The sequence below is a fragment of the Lingula anatina genome, chromosome 7 (assembly GCF_051362555.1).
Source record: "Lingula anatina isolate TDL-2025a chromosome 7, LinAna3.0, whole genome shotgun sequence".
Lineage (NCBI taxonomy): Eukaryota > Metazoa > Brachiopoda > Lingulata > Lingulida > Lingulidae > Lingula > Lingula anatina.
The window spans coordinates 3,996,597-4,021,736 of NC_141773.1; the positions used below are offsets into that span (position 1 = coordinate 3,996,597).

General features: G+C 35.8%; 2 protein-coding genes across 8 annotated transcripts in view; one reads left to right on the top strand and one right to left on the bottom strand.

Moving 5' to 3' along the window:
- LOC106181165 (dynein axonemal assembly factor 8-like) lies at positions 1-20,805 on the bottom strand. 6 transcript variants are annotated; one of them, XM_087017206.1, is made up of 31 exons: positions 20,675-20,805; positions 19,825-20,012; positions 18,561-19,503; positions 18,271-18,357; positions 17,623-17,802; positions 17,194-17,214; positions 16,333-16,395; positions 15,814-15,946; positions 15,556-15,684; positions 15,053-15,214; positions 14,525-14,660; positions 14,087-14,225; positions 13,605-13,870; positions 13,060-13,449; positions 12,069-12,774; positions 11,400-11,630; positions 10,898-11,004; positions 10,537-10,666; positions 10,038-10,217; positions 9,471-9,720; positions 8,729-8,978; positions 8,142-8,337; positions 7,805-7,899; positions 7,331-7,463; positions 6,586-6,730; positions 5,544-5,634; positions 5,249-5,267; positions 5,012-5,078; positions 4,469-4,538; positions 3,949-4,055; positions 1-2,594 (listed from the first exon to the last, which is right to left on the bottom strand). In XM_087017206.1, exons 2-30 carry the CDS (start codon positions 19,996-19,998, stop codon positions 3,984-3,986), a joined length of 5,565 nt encoding a protein of 1,854 aa, XP_086873332.1. In that variant the 5' UTR covers positions 19,999-20,012; positions 20,675-20,805; the 3' UTR covers positions 1-2,594; positions 3,949-3,983. The 6 variants fall into 6 exon arrangements, with proteins under 6 accessions (XP_086873332.1, XP_086873334.1, XP_086873333.1 ...); XM_087017208.1 differs by lacking the exon at positions 5,249-5,267 and having other exon boundaries at positions 5,012-5,097; positions 17,623-17,799; XM_087017207.1 differs by lacking the exon at positions 5,249-5,267 and having other exon boundaries at positions 5,012-5,097; positions 16,333-16,392.
- LOC106152280 (ankyrin repeat and SAM domain-containing protein 3-like) overlaps positions 20,783-25,140 on the top strand; it is an 11,222-nt gene continuing 6,864 nt past the window's right edge. Inside the window, exons 1-7 of one of the 2 annotated variants that reach the window (XM_087017212.1) lie at positions 20,783-20,923; positions 21,481-21,757; positions 21,981-22,179; positions 22,641-22,762; positions 23,124-23,205; positions 23,501-23,633; positions 24,786-24,884. In XM_087017212.1, coding sequence (XP_086873338.1) covers positions 21,567-21,757; positions 21,981-22,179; positions 22,641-22,762; positions 23,124-23,205; positions 23,501-23,633; positions 24,786-24,884 — 826 coding nt within the window. In that variant the 5' untranslated portion in view covers positions 20,783-20,923; positions 21,481-21,566. The remainder of the gene's footprint in view (positions 20,924-21,480; positions 21,758-21,980; positions 22,180-22,640; positions 22,763-23,123; positions 23,206-23,500; positions 23,634-24,785; positions 24,885-25,140) is intronic. The other variant, XM_087017211.1, reaches the window with a different exon arrangement.

Consider the following 25,140-nt stretch of genomic DNA (forward strand, 5'->3'; position numbering starts at 1 on the left):
TTCACTTAATTCTTCTTTTATTCAACCAAGTTTTTTAATTTCTCCTCAACAGCAAAATGTGGTCCTTTCAACATCTCTGCATGTCACAAAATAAACTTTCAATACAACATGCAACAATTCATAACCCTAAACTAACGATGTACATATCACAGTAAATAGTCAAATAATCAAACAAGTTCACTGAAATACAGCAGTGCTATATACAGAATTAATAGAAAATACATACACATAAACTGTGATTATAAACTCCTCTTTATATAAAAATCTATATTTTACGAACTTAACGATATCTTTCCCTACATAACACAAAATATGAATATTTGGCTATTGTAACAGATAAACCTTGTAAGCAGGTATATCACTTAAAGATGTTAACCTCAAAAGAAGTAGGGGTTTTTTAAATTAAATAAATAAATTAATAAAATCAACACCTAAAAGGCTAAAAATGTGTAATTCTAAAGACATAACTAAAGCCTAAAGCTGGATTTTTTCCATCTTGTCATCAAAACTGCAAACAGTGAGATGTTTTAACCAAAAATCTAAAAATCTATTCCCTGTTAAAATCTATCATTTTACAATTGGGCTGACTGTCAGTATGTCAAAGATTACAACCCATCTCATGACACACAATTGTGCAGATCTTGAACTAATTTACAACACATAAACAAGTGTACTTTATTGAATGACTGGGGCATTACAGGCACATGCTATTGCTATTTTTTTATTATTTTGACAAAGAACATTTCTTTATAGGTCCAAAAGCACACTACCGAGTTACGAGCCTGAAAAACACCTTTCATAAAAAATTATCTGAAACTATCAAAGAGCAAATGCTACTTTTCCATCTACATGTTATTAATCAGATATTTTGGTGTTCTAATCGTACAGTGATTAGACAGTACAGATATTAAACCTGTCATTTGCAATACAAAGTATTACTCTAAAATTACCACATATTACTTTTTGCACGGTCCTTTCTGAAGATGTGATGGGTCTGGTGTACTCTAACTTGAGGTAGATAAAGCCTCAGAAACATAAACATGGATTCAAGTGTTATCACATACAAGATGACATATTAGAAATTATTATCAAAAGACTAAATAAGAAAATTTTATCAGATTTATTCTACTAAGATATCTGCTTAACTTTGCTATATCTTCATCAAGAATTGTTAGACTGCAGTTTCACCACCTTTTAAATCAGATTATGTTTAATCAAAAATTCTAAGAATCTAAAAAAACTGTTTCTTGGTGAATAAATGAGTAATACACCAGAAATATCATAGCATAAAGTTAACAATGCACTTTGAGCTTGATATGGGTTGTTGGAATGATTGCTGACCCCATGAAAATATGGGAAATTATGGGCAATAAAATATTGACCTGAAGTGCAGAACATTTTCAAAAACAAGCAAAAATTTCCACTTTATCTTTGCCAGAAAATATCACATTACCAGCAGAAAAGTATTCCTTTTTCAAATTTGATAACAAAAAAGAAGTAATCTTTCTCCATACTAACACATTGTTACAGAGAAAACTCCCCAGAATTTAAATCAACATATACATTCAACCAAACAGAGATATGAATAGCCCTGTACACAATGACCAGTATATATAGTTTTCCTGCTTTCAAAGTTGATTTCTCTGTTCTTCTGGCCTAGGGGAAATCACACTATTATCACTATCAACAAAACCCACGGTTACCATTCACCATTTCAGCTGAGTATATAGAAAGACTCAAGTGACTTTTGCTGTCCTGTTTTTTTGCCTAAGGGTTCACCCTCTATTCAAACCACCTTAGGTTGACAGACTCAAGCAAATCATTGCTCTTGGTACTAGTAATATTTTTCAGCCTTGAGCAGTCCTTATTCACAGCCACTTTCAGGCTAGTGAAAATGTGTTTCGATTGCAATTTTCTACTCCACTGGTTGTTGTCATCACAATGTATACAATTACATCACCCAGGCCATCATTTCAAGGTAAAGTGGATTCGTCTGAATGAACAGCCATTCTTGTCGTCCCCTTGATCTCTGGGATAGATTTTGATCTCAGCGCCTATTTTTAGATTTTGTTCCGGTGCCCATTTTCCACTTCGCTGAACACGCTGACTTCTCGCCACAGGACAAATAAAAAACTCTTTTGCTATTAAATGTTTAGCTGTGTTTCTCAAGTTTTTTTCCAATATACATATAAACAATAATCAACTTCATAATGGGTTTCCACTTCAGCAAATCAGTACATTTTTAATGACAATTATCCAATAAAAGCTCCTTTTGTGTAGAGAATCTATCAATATGTGTACCAAACCAGTGAACTAGAAATTATTTCACATTTCACTCAATTTCTGTACTCCTTCAGCATTTAATGCAACAAATCATTATTTCAAAGTTCATGTATCAAGAATACAGAAAATTCTCTTTCATGAGCAGTTTTTCACTTCAATGCTTTTTTCCCCATTTTGTGCTAGAATTGTGCATTTGAGAAATCCAGGAGAAAAAAATATCCATTTCCAGGAATATTGAACAGCTCCATAAAATTTTCTAGGCAATTTCCTGGTGATCCTGTGCCCTTTAGTGAACTGTGCACGACATCTCCCTTGGCAGGAAAAGAAACAAATAGCAGTATATGGACATTGTTAAAAGAAAATATAATTACAATAATAATAATTTCTTGATTTATTGACAAAGACAAACCATAGGGCTGGCTACCTAAGGTTCTCTCAGTGGGATACTCAACCATTTTTTTTTATTCTATGTAGCATCAATGATAAGGGCTCCATTAGTTTTTCTAAATAAAGTGTGTGTGTGTGTGTGTGTGCGTGTGTGCATGTGCGTGTACGTTTATGTTTGTACTACTACATCACAATCATGAAAAGTATATATATAATTAAGAGATAAGAAATCACTGTCTTGTCTTTTGAAACTACGATATTTGTAATTAATCCTATGACCAGTGTTTAAATATATTTATTTTAAGTTAGAGAAGACCTGTTTACTAACCACTACATCTATAATTACCCTAATACCTGTATTTACAAATATATCAGTTTTGTAGGACCTGTTGATTATTATTTATTTATTTGTTTATTATTCCTGCAGGGCCTGTATTGATGTGAATCACTGCTTTGAGAATTGTGATATCAATTTCAATTGCATCAATCATGTAGGACCTGCATTGGTGTGTATATAAATCCTATGGGACCTGTAGTTCATGTTATTTGCTAAGTGTAATGGCTCTGGTGGCAGATTGGAAGTGACCTCGGCACCAAGTTTATACCCATTGTGAACACATAATGTTTGAAATCAAAAGGTTCTGATCCTATCTATGACCTATCTGAAAATACACATTGGAAATAACTGATCCCTTGGTACTCAATCCAATAACAAAATCTATAACAGATATGTTTACAGCAATTCTGCTGGATGAAGAAATAAATATATATTACCCCCTGGGTGCCATAATGCAAGATCAATACATCTAAATATAATCTTGATCAAGGTTTAATCAAAGGTACTTTTTATCTAAATGGACATTTAGATTTTTTTTATTTGTTTTAGTCTATCAATACAAGAATCACATGTAAAGATTATTTTTATGTACAGTATAACGATGGTGATCTTTAAGCATATGAGATCTTGGGAGCATACACTACTTGAATTAGAAAACAAATGCAGTGATATATCTGTATGGGTAAGAAAGTGATTTCATGTGTATGAATCAATGTGGTAGGCTACAGAAAACTCTTATTTATTATCTACTTCTGTTTAAGTCAACTAAAATTAAAAATTCAAATAATTATAATAATATGTATTTATTTGCAACTTAAAAAGTTGGATTTTACAATAAAAACAAATAGTCGTGAGATGCACAATCTTAAATCAATTAACAAACATGCAAAAAATAAAATGTGATAAAACAGACCAAAACAAGATGACAGACTTGAACCTACCTCTTATAATTTTCTCCAAAAATCTCTCCATCAAATCAAACCTCTCTGATGATGGCATGACACCCTGGCATGAGATGGTCAAAGAAGAAGGCAAGGTGTTTGGAAACCTGCAGGAATAATAATCATCTCAAGATGTTACCCAACATCCACAATATACTGGTAAGAATTAGTGTTACTTACATTCTGTCAAATAATCTGGGACTATGTATGTTATGGTTCATAACACAAATCAACATGTATTAATATCCATTAATTATTTTATTTTTAATATTAACAATTGCCCTATCAATAATAATACTAGACATTGACATGATTTTGTTCATCTGGAAATAGGAATCAAAATACTATTATTCTACTATTTCACTTGTAACCTTCATAATCTTGTCAATTTTTTTTCTCTAGAATGGGAACAGAGATTCTTAAAGAATTAAAAGCAGGAAACCTCCACTGCAATTCTCTCTAATTTTGATTATCTTACTCAAAATCCACTTAATATTTCTAACTGAATAAATAATTATACCTGACTAGTGTCCTTGGGTCTCATGATAAAATCTCCATACTTCTTGTATATGGACTCTGAGGTATATGGACTAGAAGAAAAATGACATAACTTACGTAAAGTAGTATTTTTCAATTTATCATGAGAACACAGATGGGGCGGATGTAAAAAAGAAATTAAAATCTTATTGTTGGAATCAATCAATATCACTGAATTTGAATATTAGCAGCAAATGTTAATAGTGAAAAGCATAATTTCAATGCTTCTTTATCTAGGACTCCTGGACTGGGTTCCCACAGATTTAGATCGATCCATCTGGATTGACCTAACTACCAGGGGGTTCACGCTAAATTGCTATCAGCTTCAGGGAGCCGAGCGCGCAAGAAAGTTAATTATCTCCTTACTGCTTTCAGTAGGCCAGACAGACTTTCAAGCCTATTAAGCTGACAACAATATAGTGAGACTCCCCAGGGGGATAGATCGATCTAAATATCTGTGGGAATGGTATCCTAGTTATAATATTTTTAATTTTTTCTCAGGCCAACAAAGCAGTGTCGTCCTTACCCTCCCAACAATACATCAAAAGCCATCACAGCATTGTCTCTCTGTACAGCTAATACTAGACTAGGACCTGATGTCAACATAGGAACCTGCAGCAGAAATAATGGAATATATATAATATTTGTTGTCTCTCTGTACAGCTAATACTAGACTAGGTCCAGATGTCAACATAGGAACCTGTAATAATGTAACATATATAATATTTGTTGTCTCTCTGTACAGCTAATACTAGACTAGGACCTGACGTCAACATAGGAACCTGCAGCAGAAATAATGTATATAACATTTGTATTTGTTACATTCTGTGATGGTACTTATTCAGTACCAGGTAACTGAATTAAGAATACTAAAATGTTTGAAAAAGTTACATTTTAAAATTATTTGTAAATAAACAAATACACACATGCACATAAATGCACACGTACACATACATATACACATGCACAAGTACACACGCAACCATGTGCACACAAAACCACACACACTCACACACACACACACACACACACACAGGCACATACACACACACACTCACCAGTTTATAACTGCCAGCATCACAGAGATGGAGATATTGCTGAGCCTGGTCCTGTGTGAACCATATCAACTGCGCCCCACACACCTCAAACCTGAAATATCCCAACATGTAAAACAATATCAACTGTGCCCCACACACCTCAAACCTGAAATATACCAACACTCTTTGCTAATGGGGACAGTTTCATCAAGAAAAAAGAAAAATACTGAATCAAAACTCAATTCAGATCTTTTTAGCATGTTCAACAACATCTTTCATCTGTTTAAATAAAGCCCTCCTAAATATTACTTATTTTGAAATTTCAAAGCTGGAAAAACACATGGTGTTCACTAATAAAATGAAAGAAACAACCGTTGCTTACTGCTATTACAGACTCTTGCTGAATGTAATCATTTAAGCTGAATAAGACCTCCTCTTATTTCCAACATATCCATATAATCACCAGCTTTTCTATATTCTACTTAAAGGCCTACTGTGCTCTAGGAACACATAGCGTTCACTGCTTTTTTTACAGTATAAAAACTATAAATCGACGTCAAAAAATTGTTCTTCTTAAGTTTTAGAGAGAAAAGATGAGATTTAGATGAGAAAATTCTGATTGGTCAGTTTCTAGTGACGTAACCTGGGTAGTAGCCTCAAAGCGCCACCACGCGGGAGTATCATAAACTAAATTCACACCTGCATAAAATCGGCTTTAAAAACTAAATAAACGTAAGAACTTTTTTTTCATTACTCAAAAATGACTTTTGGGCACCTAATGGATAGTTTTAACCCGTTTTTTCATCACAGTATACCTTTAATGCTAGGAGGAGACGTGTTATTCAGTTAAGCTGATTGCACTTAGCGAGAGTTCCCCCCCCCCCCCCCCCCCCAGAGTTGTATGCAGACAGATGGTGTCAATGGGAATGGGGCCTTAAAGTTAAGACCATCTTTCGACACAGGGACCTGTTAACTCACCCAAAAAGTCTGAAATCGGCCAATTGTCTGAAATATCTTGTCCCAGCTTTAAGTTCTTTTGAGACACAGGAACCAGTTAACTCACCCGTGTTTTAACATCTCCTCCACAATGTACACATATGCTGGCACACTGCTCCTCTTCTCTGTCTTCATCACAGCTGGGGTCAGGACCACACAGTTGGTCTGGGTTAACATGGTGATATGGCTGACCTGGACTGCTGGGGTAGTGCCTGGATTAAATGTGGGAGAAAATAGTGGTCATGTTCACAACAAGATTAAGTTAGAATACAGAGAGAGATTAGATATGTGGCTGACCTGGACTGCTAGGCTAGTGCCTGGATTAAATGTGGGAGAAAATAGTGGTTATGTTCACATCAAGACTAACTTAGATCAGGAGAGACTAACATGACTGATCTGTACTACTGTGATTCTGGATATCATAGTAGAACATAACTTTTTTTCTATTTAAATAGAAATAAAAGACATCATTATTAAGTTCTGTAATCAGAAATACCCTAAAAATTTACATTTTTATATCATTTCTTACTTACGTTCCAAAATTTAGACATCATATTTTAATATTATATTATATGTTAAAACATATAACATAACATGTGTCTTATAAAGAAACTTCTAAGATTTAAAACAATTGTAGTCTCTTTCACCCTTTGTTTTGAGTGATCCCTAACTGACAGGTTAGGCTTTGTCATGACTGGAAGACCTGATTGAATAACATGGTTCCATTAGGAATAAGGTGCCCACTGTTTCTTCAAGTTTCTGCAACTGAAATTATGTAAACCACTTTATATTCTTTTGAAAAACTTGTCTACCTGTGTTTTTCTTGCTCCCAGCGTCTTCTACCTCATACAATTCTCCTACAGCAGAATTTGGATCCCTGAAGGTGACCTCTCTGGTCTTGTCTAGTTTGATGCCAACACCCACATTGACCCCTGGGCAGCTAACCTGAAGAACAGAATGCTGGTGCTGCAGCTCAATTCAGTAAGTCCTTAATACTTACATGTTACCAAATAGCATTACAGTGATTCATATACATCTTACCAATACAGCAAAGGATGTACTGTTAAAAAACAAAACAAACAAACAAAAATTTAAGACGGAAGCAAACCAAGTAATCATACTATATATATTACCAAGAATGAATAATCTCTCATATTTTTCATTTATATAATAACTTTAGATGTGATAGTGAAAAAATAATCATGAAAAATGAAAAGGCAAAGTAAATAAAGTAAAGAAAAGTGTCTAAGAAATATAGAGTGTTATGATTCTCCTGAACCTCATACCTCATCTGCTTTAAGATCTGGAGTCTCAGAACAACACAAACCCTCTGGGAAGAACTGCTTCACATCGTGCATGGCATGTTGATAGTCTGCTGAGGCTAATGATAGAGAAAAAGAATCAACATATTTTCTAACACAGGGACTGATTCCAATCAAACTAACTTCAATTTCTCTCACTAAATATTGAACACTGAACAATATCTCAATTAAAATTTTTAAAGCCATATGCATAAGCCATATATCTAAAAATGTCCCTTTTGCCCCCCCCCCCCCTCCCTCAAAACCATTAAACTTTTAATGCATTACTTTTCAATTCATATTAACTGCTTCATTTCCTTACCATATATACCATTACAAACAGGGTCAACCCCAAATGTCCCTCTCCAATTAAAGATGCTCTGCCGCCGTGCCTGCTGGGGGTCTTCTGCACCAATCACATCCAAGAGTTTCTTGACGGCATTTTCACGTTGAACACACAGAATGAGGGAGGGGCCTGAGGTCATGTGATCAACATGCATCTGGCGAACTATATCATTCTGAAAGGACAATTTATTCTTGTAATGTATCACTGACGCTGACTTTTTTTTTCATATTATGGTTACATGGTCTTATGTTGTTTCAAAAGCTCACTTTTGATTGCAAGATTGTTAGAATATGCATTCAACAAAGCGCTACATAGTATAAACATCTTGGTCAATACAGTGAGGTGAAGAAAGAAAATAATAATGGAAAACAGTAAATCAACATGTAAACTGAAAATATGAGAGTAAAAAAATATTACAAGCAGGTATTGTACTCAAAATGCCAACTTTAATTATTTCTGAATCAGTACATTTTACTTTGAGTTTTAAGACCTGTTTAGTGACTAAATTTGGCCACTCTGTCACCCACTGGCCATACTGGAATCTTGACCATACTACTACTCACATCTTCATACTGCGGCACCATCCCCCATGCCTCCTCCGTGGTCAACACTTTCATCTTCAGCCCCACAACAGTGAACCTCTCATGGGTCACCTTCCTGAACACCTTACTCAGGTGTTTCCTCACGGCGTCCGGCTTGAAGATGAGGACACTGGTCAGGAGACGCGGTCCAGCCAGCATGGTGCGGAATACGGACTCCTCTATGAAGTTGGCTGCCCAGTCTGGCTTGAGTTGCCGTCTTCTTCGTGTTTGGCTGAAAGATAATGCATTATCCCAGAACTGACGCAAGATTTCAATAAACGAGGTGGTCTTATATAAAATAAGAAGATCCCACTAATCTTAGAGAATTAAGTTTGTGAAGCAGTCTGGTTTGAGTGTTCCTCCATATGATTGGCGTCTAAAGCTTTATCAAGGTTATGTGAGCAAGACTGAAACTAAGATGGTGATTAAATGGCAGGATCAGACCAGCATATAACCTCTAGGTACAGTTTAAACATCAAATACACTGCCAAAATAATTTTCTTACTGTCTTTATGTATAACATATTGTACAAAATTCACTGGCTAGAATTATATTGCTAACTTAAAGATAATAACTTTATAGCAGCTATAACCTTATGGACTCTAGAAATGACTCCTTCCACGTAAAATTGTCAAATGCACCCATCCAGTCTATTGTCAAAGTAAATTCCCATCAATCTATTTCTCTTCTAATCACTTCTAACTGACTCCGCCCTGAGGCCTACCTTTCATCAGACTGTCTAACAGGGGGCATGAAGTGTAACAAAGGACGAGAGTGAGGGTCAGGAAACAGCTCTAAATCCCTGAAGAACAGTGTCATCTGTCTGTATGCTATCTCTGGTGTCGGTGACATCAGCTTCTCCAGGGACAGCTGCTGCCCCCCAGTGGCTGTCGTCTGCTGTGTCTTTGAGCTGATAATGGAGGAGACCCTCTTGAAGGCGTTGATGCCTCGTAATAGCAGGACTACTGCAGGTTCTGATGGAATAATACAATTATTTGTTATTTTTATTGATAATCACAGTTTTTAATGATAATTCAAATGTTTAAAAAATTTTCAGGCAAAAAATTTAGCATTTTGAGTTATGGTTACAATAGAATATATGTCAATGGAAAATGAATGTACAATGCAATTTGTGGTTCAGCAATACCCCAATGAATCATGCTACATACAAAATATCCAAACAAGTATTTTAGTTGATGCAAGTCTTACACAAATGTTTAAAACATTTTTGTTACAGGGCAAAAGGGAAAAAATATGAAGCAAGATACATTGAAAAACCATCTACAGATACCTGAGGTCAGGGTATGAATACTTTTCTTCCACTGTTTATCCCCCACTTCATATGGCGTCAGCTCTTTGGCCTGGTTAATACTGAGGCTAGGCAGCCATTTTATCCCCAGCAGTTCAAACCCCTCCTGTGTTAGAGGGGCTGTGGGAAGTTTACTATAGGGGGCCATGTTGAGAAGTTTAGCTGAAAAAGGGATTAAAATGTTTCTTTTAAACAATGTGGAACCACATTACTTTTAGGTATGGAATATCCTTACATGCAGATAAACCTATAAAACTTATATTTCTATCCATACAAAGTTAAATCACCTGATTTGCATATAAAAATTGTGATATCTATTTTCACAAAATTAAACTGAATCATAAATTTTTTTGTGACCTAAAACAAACAAAATAAATTAATTCACAGAACCAAGTATACGTTCAATATCAAAACTAGACATACAACAGACTTATAACTACACCATAGACTCTGAACACACACTTAAACCCTGCCACATTACCTAAGAACAGGCCAGAGGTCCTCATGTGCAGGTGTCCTGTCAGAGTGAGGACCACAATCTGTTCTATTTCTGGGTTAGTGTACAGTTCTGGAGCTATGTAGCTGGGACAGGTTATCTCTATGTCTGGTACCTAAGATGATAGGATAAAATACAAAATGTTTAATGAATAAGTGACCCCCCAAAAAATGGATAAACAAGCAAATGAATGAATGAATGAATGAAATAATGAACAAAGGAATGATCCAACAATTCAATGAACAAATGAATGATTACAGAATTATCTGCTTAAAAGGTCTACTAAAGTCATCCCAAGCAAGAGGGATAAACTGAAAACTAAAAGGTCAAGGGTCAAAGGTCATACCCTGCTAAAGTCTCCGCCCAGTAGGTGGAGCAAGCTGTCAGTGTAGCCAGTGTACTGGAATAGCAGACTGGAGGTCAGGGGATGGGGTGTGCTGGACTGGACTGAACCTGGAATATAGGACAAAGGTCAGAGGTCATAGGCTATATATATGAAGCAAGCCGATTCCCTATAAAGCATTTAAACCACTATTATTAGTTTCTTATATGACTCAAATGAAGTAGACATGCCAAGGCAAAAACCAAATTAATCACTCAATCAGCCATAAAAGAGCTTTAAAATTGCACCTTCTTTACATTCACCTACTTATCCATACCACCAGTACATATATTAACATACAAACAAATTACTATCTTATAAATGTCAGAAGCCTTGAAAGCTCATCTGTTTGGCAAATTTTTGTTGGTAACCTTCAGAGATTTTACAACAATAAATATTAAAAGACCACTTTTAACTGATTTTTATTTCCATCTTAAAAATATACTAGAATATCTGCCATATTTACCTAGGACTCCTTTCAGACACAACTGTACCATAAAAGCCTCGATGAGACTTGGGGCGCTGTGCAGGGCGTTCTCCTTCTGAAGTAACAACACAGTGCATGGCATGCTGGGTTCACCAGCGTCCTGTGGGGAACTGCTCCTCTGCTCAAGGAATACATCGTCAAATGATACTGGGGATTGGGGAGACCTGGGTCCCTCTGCACTGAAGATACTGAGGGCTTTGCCAGTTACTCCTGGATAAATATATGAAAATTAAGAAACCGTGAACCTAAATAAGATATTATAGGCAAAAAGCAAGATTAGTGAAATATTTACAATTTCAGTTACTATGTTCAAGTTTTTTGCATGTTCATCAGTATTTATTATTTAATTTGTTATCTATGACCCATAATTTTGCTGAGGTAATAACTTTTAAGTACTTTTCCAAATGACACTGTTATTTCCATTATAAACTAACACAATATTGGGAAAAACAAATCGTACAGAGAATTTCTGAATCTGATTCAGTATTTCTGTATAACATGTTGATGTAATACGTACTATTGTATCACATTTTGACTCAATTAATATGATTAACAATAATATGCTAATAACTACTCACACATTATAAACTTTTTAATTTCTCCATTTTTTTTCATTCTTTTCTACAAGATTAATGGCAATATACTTACCTAAACTACTGGCCCTCTTTGTATTCAGTCTCATCCTCCTCACACCCCTCAGCTGATACCCTCGCCTCTGACATGTTGCCATGACAACACCAAGACACTTGACAGGCAGTAATGGTGACACTGTCAAAAAGATGTCACTCGTAACTGTGGCAGTGAGAGTCGCAGGTGGTCGACGACTTGGAAACACTGCTTCAGCCTGGTGAGATGATTCCGTGTGAAAACTAACTCTTTTCCCCTTGCCCCCTTTAGGGCTCCCACTACGGTGTCGCTCCTTCCGATTTGGCATCGCACCAACATCAATGACACCACTAGGGGGCACTCTACCTCCAAACCACCTGGCCAGCTCTGTCTGAATTCTGGCGGGGTTCCTGGGACAGAACAAAAGGCACTCTTCCCGCGACTCTCCTCCATATAAGGCACAAAGTGAGTTCGGATCCGTCCTTCTTGCCAAGGCCGGATCCGATGGACCCACGGCATCTAGCCAAATAGACCTTGCAAATGTCCCGCGAAGTGCAATGGCGAGAATGGGCCCGACGCTGTTCAGGAATTCTGTGTTGGACTGGGGCGGTGCATTCCCATTGAAGGATGATATGCGGGGAGATTCGAGACTGAGAAGCTGTACGGAGGGATATAAAAGACGGATGCCTGATATGTCAAAACCTTCTTGGAGAACACGACTCAGGATACCCATCAGTGCTACAGGGTTCTGGAATACAGATACATGAAGTAATTATATTGAAATAATAAGAATTATCACTATTATTATCCTTAGGTCAGAAACCTAATGTGCAATCTGGAACGCGGTTATCATGGAATTTTTTTTATTTTAAAAAGTCATCCAACTGAATCCATATATAGTTAAAAATCATCAAATTTTATCACTGAACTTTAAAAATTAATGTCTATAGAGATGATAACCTCTTTGTTTCCTCATCACTAGAAAAATTCTTATCAGTACATATTACCATCAAATAAGTCACCGGATTCCTACCTGGTAAATTTTCTTGTACACCAAAGACATGGTGTTTTGTGTTTCATAATTCACACCATCGTCATTAATTCCCACGTCTGCCTGACACTCGTCAGACTCCACGGACTGGTAGAAAAATCCTACAGGGGTCCCAAAAACTTTCTTCACAGCATCGGAATCAGTTCTCATCTGCATGAATGTGGAGAGGGGCTTGGTGGTGATGTTGGGTAAGGGGGGCTTGTATGCAAACTTTTGGGAGGTAGGGTGATCTGTGGACGGAGAGGGAGGGCCTGAGATCTCGACTGAGGTGAAATCTTGGAGCCAAGGGCAAACAGAGTGGAGGGTGTTGGTGGAAAGAAACTTGGTGACTTGCTGCTGAAAAGGAGTGCAGGATTTCACGGCGTCTTTGAGCTGAAAAAAATAGATTAAAAGGAGAAAATATTTAAGATGAAATAGGTTTCAACCTTCATGTTGTTCAGTTGTAAAGATAACGTCATAATTGGCTTTTTAGGTAAATAACTATCAAACTAAAAACTATTAAAATTAAAATAGTGACTGCTTGGTACCTTTGCCTTTTTGGATTTGACTGGTCCAGTCTGCTGTGTCACCTGACTTTGTTTATCCTTTGGTGCTATGGCAACAATAACACACAACTGCTCCTCGAACCAGAGTTGTTGTAAGCCCAGCACACAGAAAGGGACGGGATCCAGGGGCACCAGTGGTGATGACGCAGGCTGCTGAATAGACGAATCGTCCAGGAATGTGAAGTCATGAGGGACGAGGGACAGCAGCCACGTTAGCAAGGTGGTACAGCTAGCAGAGAGTCCTAGACCTGGAGGACGGAACATCCAAGGTCAAATTTATAATATAATCAGCTTGTAATTTGCATTGCTTTCTATATTTGTGGGTGGGTGCATATGTACATACACAGATTTGCAAATTTGCATTTGTATATAAGTATGTATAGGTGTGTGTATGCATGCACTTGCAGATATGCCAGTGCAGGTAAATATGTGTCTCTGTCTGTGCACCTGAACATCCCACCTACCCATATCCACACTCTTGTTGCCTCCTCTGTGGACTATAATCTCTCCATTGGTGGATAAATGAACTGTGAGAAGGATGGTCTCTAGCTCAGCAGGAAGGGTGTCTGGCAAGCACTGGGGCATTGGCTCATAGGAGGCCTCCTTAACAGAGAAAACAGATAAAATAAAGTAAATAAATGGAAAAACATGTATATATAAACAAATAAATAAGTGAATACATAAAAAATAGGTGAACAAACAAATAATTAAATAAAAAATTCATAAATAATTATTTAAATAAATAAATATTGGAGTAAATTGATTGATCAATTAACAAACAAATAAATGTATTGGTTGGCTATCAAGTGGATACTGGATGAAAATATTCAAGACCATCTAGCTTCATTCATATTTTAAATCTTCACCATTCAAATTTTCATTTCTATTAGGTATCTCCTTACCACATCAAACACTACAGGTGTCTCTTCAGCACACGGATATCTGCCGCTCACCGACGTCTTCGGCCTCAGTGCCTCCAGTTGTTTGGCCAGCCTCAGTCTGGACTGGCGTTCATGTTCACGCTGCTCTCGTAGCTTCCTGCAATATGCAGTGATTTAATGTGAGCCTTGTTTTGTATTACGCAGAGCACTTTTTTTAATAGTACAAAATTAAGTTATTCCATGTTTTTGCTGATAACTTTCATGGCAAAGATATGAGTGTGTATAGGTATGTGTGTGACACAAACAAAAGCTATCGTAAAATTGGACTTGATTGGACAAAGACCAATGATTCAGAAATAAATGCCACAAGGTTTAAAAGGAGGAGAAGTAAAGTAAGTCATGACAAGGAACAGACAAAATTAAGTGAGGGATTCTTTTATAAGGTATGTCAGAAAAGACTTGATGAAAGTAACAATTCAGGAAAAAAACTGAAATTAGCTTCTGATCAATAATAAAAGTGTGAAATAAAAATGGGAAATATAGACATACTTAGCTGTCTCCATCCTCCTTTGTTTTTCTTTCTCTTCAGCCTCTTTATCTGGCTCTGGTTTTTGTTCCTTTACTTCAGATTCATTTTGGGTCTCTCCTGATAGAGGGCGCTTTGGCTCAACATGGGCCAGTCTTTGAGCATGGGTTGCTTCTTTGGGGGCCCTACAAAATAGAATAAAGGGTAAATGTTATAGTAAAAATACATTGTTACACTCAAACATTAATCGCTTTTTTTTTCATTTCCTTATTTTATATGAATATGACTACAAATTCATTTCAAGAAAGAATATTGTTTTTATCTGAACAAAGAAGATGAGGGCTGTTAGACTCATTGAGTAAGAGAATTTTGTCACTTTTTATGCACACTGCTGGTCAGAGACAGATGTAAACAAGTCACTGCTTAAATTATAACAGTTCAAAACATTACTGGAGTCAAAATAAACTATATCTTTCCTCACCAATATTTGAGATAATGTCAGTTAAAATGCTCATGCATATCTTACTTTGGTAAGGATGGCTTCGAGGGTAGAACTTGAGAAACAGATCCACGTTCAATGGCAGCTCGTATCTTCCTCCTCTGCTCAAACCATGACTCAGCACTGCCCTCATCTTCTGAATCAGAACTGTCTTCCCTAGAAAATAAAAAAAGACTAATCAGCATCTGTTGCTTTAAGGTTCTCAAGTGATAAAAAACAGGTTAATTTCCATTTTCTGTTTATACTTCCATCATTTCAGAATACAGATTGAAACCAGACCCTTACTTTTTCTTGGAATCATGTATGCGGAGAATTCTCTGCACAGAGGCCACTCTCTGTTGTTCCTCTTGCCTCTGTTGTTCAAAGTTTCTCAGGTCCAGATATACCGTCTCAGGTTCCTCTTTTTTGGGAATGGAATCTAAATATTCAAAATTAATCAATTAAATTATATATTTTCACAATTCCCAATTATACATTTTCACGTTAACCTTTAAAATATATATCCAAAAATGCTCTTTTTCCTGTGACTCTGTGAGTCAGAACAGAGGTATGGGTGATAATTACCCTTTGGGATTATGAAAATATTGATTAACAAAAGGAATCACTATTTCAAATAATAAATTGCATCCTGTTTGGATTAACTTAAAACAGGAATAAAGGCATGTTGATCTGTATGGAAGCCATTCAAGAAATTATTCTTTAATGTTTTAAATATATTGCATTGAGAGTTAAAAGTAAAATCCATCAAATTTTTTCTTTTACGTTGAAAATAGTTGCAGGTTCAAAGTTTTAAAACTTTTTTACCTAGCACATGAGATGAAAGTTCAGGAGGATTTTGTCTCTTCTTTTTGCTCTTCTGAGATGCTGCTTGAGGATAGAAAGAGAAATAAATATGAATGTCTAAATTTAAAAACAAATATTTTTAATTAAAATTATCATGATTTTAATTCATTCTCATGAAGCATAAAAAAGTCAATATCATCAAAAAAGATAGAAATACGTACATAAACTTTGAGTTAGATGATATTTGAGGAAGTAAAGACTTTATAAAAACAACACAATGTCTAACAGTTTATCATCAGTGTTGTATTAAATTATAGCTGTATTAATAAACAGAAAATAAATATACAGAGGTAACCATATATGCCTACTCTAAATGCCAAACAGGATAGAAACAGGATAAAATGAAAATATATTTTTTTAAATATAAAATAGTAACAAAATAAAATAAAGAAAATTATTGATATTAGTATCTTTAAGACCATATATACTGAACATTTTTTTCTTTTATTATATATTTTCACTCTGGCTTGGAATTGATTTTTGAAATCTATATAGATATGGCATAACAGTCAGGCAAAATGCTATATACTGGAAAAATAAAGTACTGACTTATATTATCTTCTTCCTTCAAATTATTTCAAAATATTTTTTGTGGGGGTTGTTCAGTATATTATCATACATCATAACAGAAAATGAGGGATACACAATGCATGCAATAGAATAAATCAAAAAGTAATTTTTTAGTTTTTGTAGATTGAAAATATTAATCACTATGTTGCATCTACTAAATATCTAATGTAGTCTCATAAATCTGTAAAAGAAAATTGCTAAAGATACAGAGGTGCAACGTCTGGCTACCAGAATATAAATCTGTACATGTACCTTCTAAATCAGCTGTGACGCCTTTTTTATGAAATAAATGTAAAGAATTGTGAATACCATACAGCGGTGACCAAATACAAACATCTAACATTTGCATTATTGAAAATACAAACATTTCTAATAAGGTTCATTGCTCACGTTAATTTGACTCCCAAATATGCAGTTTTAAAACAAACTCCCCACCAAATATCACCATGCAATTACAATATCATAATGGTAATAACTCTGAATTCTGAAAGCATTAAATGTTTTGTTTTTTTTTCAAAATATTGTTTAGTTAGTTAATATGCTTAAAAATACTGACTCAAAACTTTTGAAAAGCTAGACTTTGTGCCAAGATATAAATTTTGTGACCATCTAAAATACAAACACTGAAAAGTGAAGAGTTTGAAAATGATAAATAAGTACTGTAGCAACACATTCCCTTACCTCCTATAGACTCATTAATAGCAGTCTTCATTTCTTTGCTTTCTGCTTTCTTCCCCTTCATCTTCTTCTTCTTGATAACGGCGCCAGTGACTGGGTCCACTTCCTGTTGAGGGAACGGCTGCCCAGACTGTTGTACTGAGAGCTGGAGAAGTCTCTGGATCAGGGTGGGCTTACTGCCTGCTGAAATACATACACACATATATATATATAAATATATTGACATATACCAAATGCATGTACAGAGGAGGCTGAAACTTAGGCATATACAGTACATTGCTACACATTTACATATACTGTGTCAGTGGCTCATTAGGTAAGATGGTACACTTGTGAGGAGAAGACCTCAGGACTGAGGGCTGTACAAAAGACTTCATATATAAGTACACATAGTATATCCCACTATATATATATACAGACTGGCACTTGTTTAAGCATGAACTAAGTCCAAGATAAATTTTTAGAGGAAATACTGAGATCAAGTGTGATATATCAGTATTTTTTGTTTACAAACTAAACTTCATACTACGGGTCATTTCAAAACTGTTCACATTCTGTTATTAATTTTGCATATAAAAGATATAAGCAAAAATTATAATGAAGGCACTGTATTTTTTAAACTATTTTTTAAGTCATTCTAATTATTCTTACTATCTTCTCCAGTGTCCCCCATAGCTGCTTGTGGTTGTAAGGACGGCAGATTGAGTTCTTTGGCATTTTCTGAAGACAGAACATTATCTGAAAAAATAAGAATTTAAGCATGAATACAAATAATATTTTAGGTAACAACCAAAACCACCTCTCTCTCTCTATCATATCGCTCTTTATCACATGCACACACGCATGCATGCACACACACACACACGCACGTGGATGCACGCGCACACACACTCATTTTGTAAAACATATATGCTAGTACATATCCTACCCAGTAAACTTACCTAGATCTATGTTCTCAAGCTGATGAAGAGACAACCTGGTCCTCTCTGGGATGAACCTCGCCACAACTTCTCTACTCTCAGCCCTAGGTGACGCCATCTTCTTCTTAACAGCCTGCTTAGATCTTCTTGGCGACCTTCTGGAATGTTCATCCTCCGGATCCAAGCCTGGCTCTGATGTAGATCTGTCTACTTTTCTTGATGATGTGCTACTTCCCATAGACACTTTTCCGATTGCCCCACCATTCTGCATGTCAGAATCTTTGTTTTGTACTGAGCTGGAGGAATCTGACTTTCCTACCCAGCCCTGGTACCTAGGCTTTGGTGCAGCATCATTTTCTACCGAGTCATTTCGAAGTATTTGTCTCCAGCTGCTTACACTGTCTGAGAGGTACCCTGATTCCTGCAGTCTATCCCTGCCCTGCTGTCTTCCTGAACTAGGAACCCTCTCCTCATTATGCCCATTGATATGAAGGGTACCTTCTTGTTGTACACCAAAATCCATTTCATTTGAAACGTGATTTATATTGATCTCCCTTGTCATAGTAAATAGTGAATTTTCTATCATCCCATTCCCGCCACTGGATCGAGATCGTGCCTCTCTATTAACCCTCGATAATTCCACTTCCATAGCTCTGAAGGCATTACCTAACTGTATACCATTTGATGCTGTGTTTGCCTGAGTTGAAGGCATTTCTGTCACTTCATTTTGCACAGAACTACTTGTATAGTCATTGTCCAAATTCATGCCATTAGACACGGTTTCTCTTTGAGTTGGTGGCGAGTTTGAGCGTTCTGAGTGCGAACCTTGAAGAGATGAAGAAAGCAACTCCTCAAACTGATCAGAAGTGAGGCTCTCGTCAAGATCTTTCTCGCTGTCAAAGAAGGATGAGGTTGTTGAGATCAAAGAACGTTGGAATATTCCGACATCTTCATCTGAGCTGACCTGTGAGAAAGATTAAAAATAAATATATAGTACACATAAAAAAAAATATTTTGCCATGAGGCTTTTTTTAAATAAATGAATCCTATTTTCTTATACAGAGGCATGCAGTTTATAGTTTGGTTCTTAAATAATCTCCAATGTTCTAAATTAAATGCAAAGGGGGTAGTAAATTAAACAGTAATAACATATGTATATATATCTTTGCTACTGTAATAAAGAAGCAGGAGCAAAGATGCCATTTCTGTAGCAAGACATTAGATACCTTCTAAATCTACCCCTTCAACTTGGACAATTTTAAATTCTTCAGATCGACATACTCACATCAGAGAAATCAAAGTCAATGGACGGTAACCTCTGCTCCACTTCTGTAAAAATCTGATCCATCTTTGGTTTCAGGCTTGAGCCATCAGGTAACATGGCCGGGAAAGACATCTTGCTGGCAAACTGGGCCAAGATGTCCACCTCACCATCACTGCCTTCATCACTGGACGCCATGCTGGACGGATTGCCTGAAATCATGAGAGTCAGCGTCAATTTTAGTACTCGTTCTCAGTGAAATTATCATTCTACACAGATCCATTCAATTCAAAAAATACACCATTTAGCATAAATGCGTTTTTATAAACTGGTTCCTTTTTGATACAAACGGAGATGACAACAATTGTTAACATGGGTAAGGTACCAGTGAATTATACTCTGCAGTGGGACTTTTAACAAATAAATAGTAAATGAATTTTTGCACAGTTGTTTACTTGACATGAAGCATTAAAAATTTCAAATAATCGATCTGCAAAATCACGAAGCTATAAAATCTATTAAATACTGGCAAAACCAACTTCTACGCATACATGTACTGCCACTGGTACAAAGTCTTCAAATATCAATTTTATCAAATTTTCCTTTTACTGTTTAATCAATTCTGTTTTCTTTTGATTGCTATTTCTTCTACCGTCATACAAACCTCAGAATGGCAAAGGGCATATCTTACGATAATCAACAGCTTCCTAGCCAGGGTATTGAGATGCATGTTACTCTTAAAGCCATCAATAAAATTGCAGAGAGATAAGCATCATTTCCATGGTAATTATAACAACTATCTTCGCAGACGCATTCAAATACTTAGTCGAATGAGCTTTAATTTGGTTGCAATAAAACGTCTAATAAACCTCACCTTTAAGGGACTGTATTATGGTTTTATCGCATCCTAAAATATCCGCAGATTCCCTTGGACGGACTGGTAAAAATAAATATTTTGAAGTTTGTGGAATTTGGGTCAGTGCTTTGCCTCCATGATGGAATTTCCCGGATGTCTCGTAATATCTCGTACATTGATCGGCGAGAACATATGATGTTGGACGGCACCGGTGAAAATATTGTAGTGCTTCAATACAGTTTCTGTGAATAAACAATAGGAATGGAGGTAAATATTGTAAACACACAAGTTCGTATGATGTAATTTTATCGACAACTTGTGTATATTCATTTATTTGTTTTGAATTTAATGTTTCAACGCCGTTTAACTTGACTGTCATTTGACAGAGTCACCTGTATCATTTGGAATAGAGACGAAAGCATTCATCGATTTGTAATCTTTTCAAGGACATTATAAACAGAAAGAGTTAATAATGCAGACATCGGAGAATTGATTATTACTGTGTCACCATGTACTTCATTCTGCCTGAGGGGTTTCTAATGTATCATAGTCTGTGTTTATTGTCTTGATAGTTTGTATATCAATGTACTAGCACCAGTACTTTATTCTCTTCTTATAAAATGCATGTTGCATGATGTAAAGCTTCTATTTTAATGATGGTGGAAACGATGATAAGATATGTTATTAATGATATAGTTATATATTATGTGAGTTACTCTTCATGAGTTAAATTTTTTTTATTGATAATTACAGAGCACAAAATTTAGACCCATCTTTTGCTAATTAAAAATGTAAAACTTTTTCATATGTCTCATATATTGCAGGACAAAAAGGTGCAGATTTTGTGCATGTACCAAAACAACAGACTGAGGTAACCATACCAGTGCACGTGCTTGCAGACACCTGCAACATGTCACTGTACGAGGATCGTTACGAAGCATCCGATGAAGCCTCGGAGAATGAGCTACTGGATAAGAGTCTGTCCGTGTGGCGCGGCTGGAGTACATTTGAGACCAGGGACGACTTCCAACCCATTTCCTTGGACCTGCACACGGCTAGTAGCATAGGGCAGTTTGATAGGGTCAGGGCTTATATACAAAGGTAGGTCTTATTCTGTTTAGTGTTTATCAGTTAGTGTGAATGATGATATATTAAGATGCATGTACAGTTTTGTTTCATAGTATTATGGCTTTTTAACTAATGTTCACCTCTGAAAACATTTCCACCATTACTCAGTTAATGTCATTTTACTACCTTGTTTCAGTAATATTCTTTAATTGTTTTATGCTACTGTTTTACAACTTATTGTAATCCTATTGTTTAGTGACAAGGAAGACTTAAACAGGAAGAACAGAGGAGGATGGACGCCCCTGATGTACGCCTGCTATATCGGCCATGACACAATCGTCAACCTCCTCCTTGATGCTAATGTCAATGTGAATGTCAAGAACAGCAAAGGTCAGACGCCGCTGATGTTAGCTGCAAGCTGTGGCAATGAAAGCGTGGGATATTTCTTGTTACAAGTAAGTTGAAATTGGAATGAAATAATGTGGGTACGTTTCGCTGAATTTGTTCTAGTAGGGTTTGAATTAGAGTTCCTTATAAACTTCAGATTATCTTTTCAGGTAGTACTTATTGGTTATGAATATGCAGTTAATCAGTGTTCCAATGAAGTGTTTAATGGCTTATTCCCATTGACACTATCAGTCTATGTAGATTAGTCCAACTCAGCGGGGACTCTCACTAAATGCAATCAATTTAAATGAACAGATTAACATGCCTTCTTCTGGTGTTGAGTAGAAAACAGAAAAGCTGGTAATTATACAAGTACATTAGGAACAAGAGGAGGGGTGTTAATCTGCATTCAGTGAGAGTCCCTGTGAAGTTAAAACATGTCCTAATCTATGTAGAATAATATAAATCCAACTTTAAATGGGATTAAATGAAATATGTAATATGTCATACTATTTGTTTATTTTTGCAGGCAGGAGCTGAGATGGAGGCACGTGATCGTAAAGGTTGGACAGCTTTATTTCACGCCACGTACGCAGGCCACCAAGATATGGTGAAGTTTCTGTTGAATTCTGGTGCCAACACAGAGGCAGTGTAAGTTATGAGGACTGTTACCGGTTTTTTTTTTCACTGCCTTAACTCCTACTTTTTTTAAGAATAAGTGGTAGAAACTCTGAAGATGTGCCCTGTGTACTTTTAAAATAATACTATTCCTATCCCTTCGAAGAAATTGCATTTTGTTTTAAATTAAATTTACTGTATAAATAGATATTAACTTTCCTTCCATCAGATAAATTGTGTTTACTATAAAGGGCATTTTTAAGTGTGTAAAGCTTTTGATGAGCTCTGGACAATTGGTTATTTATATTTTTTCTCTTTCTTTTGAATTAATTTTTGTTTTATTTAATTAATTTTTCCAGTAGGATGCTTATCACATATACATTTCTTATTCCAGTGAGCCTAGTCGAGGGATGACCCCTTTCATTGAAGCTGCTTCAGAAGGACATGAAATTATTGTGCAATATTTGCTACAACATGTACGTGATTTAAGAGTATAGATTAAGGGTGTAATCTATTTTCATCGTTGTCACAAGTCTACAAACCATATGGGGAGGGGGGGCAGGTATGGGGGGGGGGGTAATGCCCTCTGAACAATTTTGAAAAATAAAAGATGATGATCCATATTGCTGTCAAAGGTCATCATTTTTGTATCTTGTAATTTTTTCAAATAGTATTTTCATCTATTCTTGTCAAATGATATTTTCATCTCACAATTACATAACATTTATACAGATTATAGGTTTACTTGATATTTATATTTTTATACTCTAGGGAGTAAATTTAAATGCCAAAACTTACAATGGGGACTCTGCGCGGTCCCTTGCTCTGATTAATGGCCACATGAAGATAGTGAGTCTAATAGACCACCATGTCAATCCTTCCGCTCCACTCAGAGCAGACGCAGGTGAGGGCTCTCAGGGGTCATCCATTTTTAGCTTTTCTCCTTGTACTTGATCTAAGGGGGAAGGGACCTGGAAAAAGTCTTCTCTTTGTAAATTTGAGAAAATGATGATAAAAATAAATGATCCCAAAGAAAATACAGGCTTTTTACTTAAAGATGCATACAAAGTCAATTTTTTGTCACAAAAACCAACCAAATGCCAGCATATAGTTTTAAGGAGTATAACTAAGCTGCTTCAGAAGGACATGAAATTATTGTGCAATATTTGCTACAACATGTACGTGATTAAAGAGTATGGACTAAGGGGGTAATCTATTTTCATCGTTGTCACAAGTCTACAAACCATATGGGGGTGGGGGGGAGGGGGGGGCAGGTATGGGGGGGGTAATGCCCTCTGAACAATTTTGAAAAATAAAAGATGATGATCCATATTGCTGTCAAAGGTCATCATTTTTGTATCTTGAAATTTTTTCAAATAGTATTTTCATCTATTCTTGTCAAATGATATTTTCATCTCACAATTACATAACATTTATACAGATTATAGGAGAGAATTACCAAAAGGCATTGTTTAATTTTATCTGAAAATGATTTTTGAACGGATTTTTCTGCTGGCATTCTAAGCTGTATGTCAATGATGCAAGAAAGTAGGTCACGAAAGTAGGTTAAATTTACAACCAAAAATTTAAAGAAAGGAGCAGTCTAAAGGTCTTTTATGGCTGATCGAGTGATCTATTCAGTTTATCCATTGGCATGTCAAATTTATTTGAGTCATATGAGAATCTAGTAGAAGTGGTTTTCATGTGTTACTGTGAATCCAAACTCCACTGATGCTCGGTTCGTATGTACCTTTAACATTTAGAAGTTCTTATGATTGGAATCGTTTTTTTTTTTTTTTTTTTTTTTTTTTTTTTTTTTTTTTTTCTATATATATATATATATATATATATATATATATATATAAGAAATCCATGGGTTATGTTTCAGATTAATAGTTGCTTAATTTGAGTGTAATGCTCTGGATTTATCTTGAAGCTCAGTAGACTAAATATTTGGTTGACTAGTTCTTTTGTGAAACTGGCCCCAGATGAAACACTCCCTAAATGTAAATATTGATTTTTTAATTAATAATTATTTTAAAATTTGACTTTTTAGGACTGAGCCTTATTCCTGATGCAGATCTCAGCTCATCAGATGAGGCCTTCCAAAAGCCCCGCCCTCCAAGTCACAGGCATAGTAAGCCAAAGTTAAAAGGTATGTCATAGGAATCTGTTCAGGTCATTAAGTTTAATGAGAAACCATTTTGTGCTTTTGACCCCCAAAAAAATTAATTGGAAAAAAATTGTCATAGCTTTCTCAACAATTTTCAAGCACTTACCCACTGTCAAGCGATTCATGTTTACCTGTGTTCTCAGTAATGTATTTTTACTTACCAACAATATTTAGTTTCAAACTCTGAAAAAGCATTTAATATACTAAAACATGTGATCAATGTTACTTTTTCCCCACT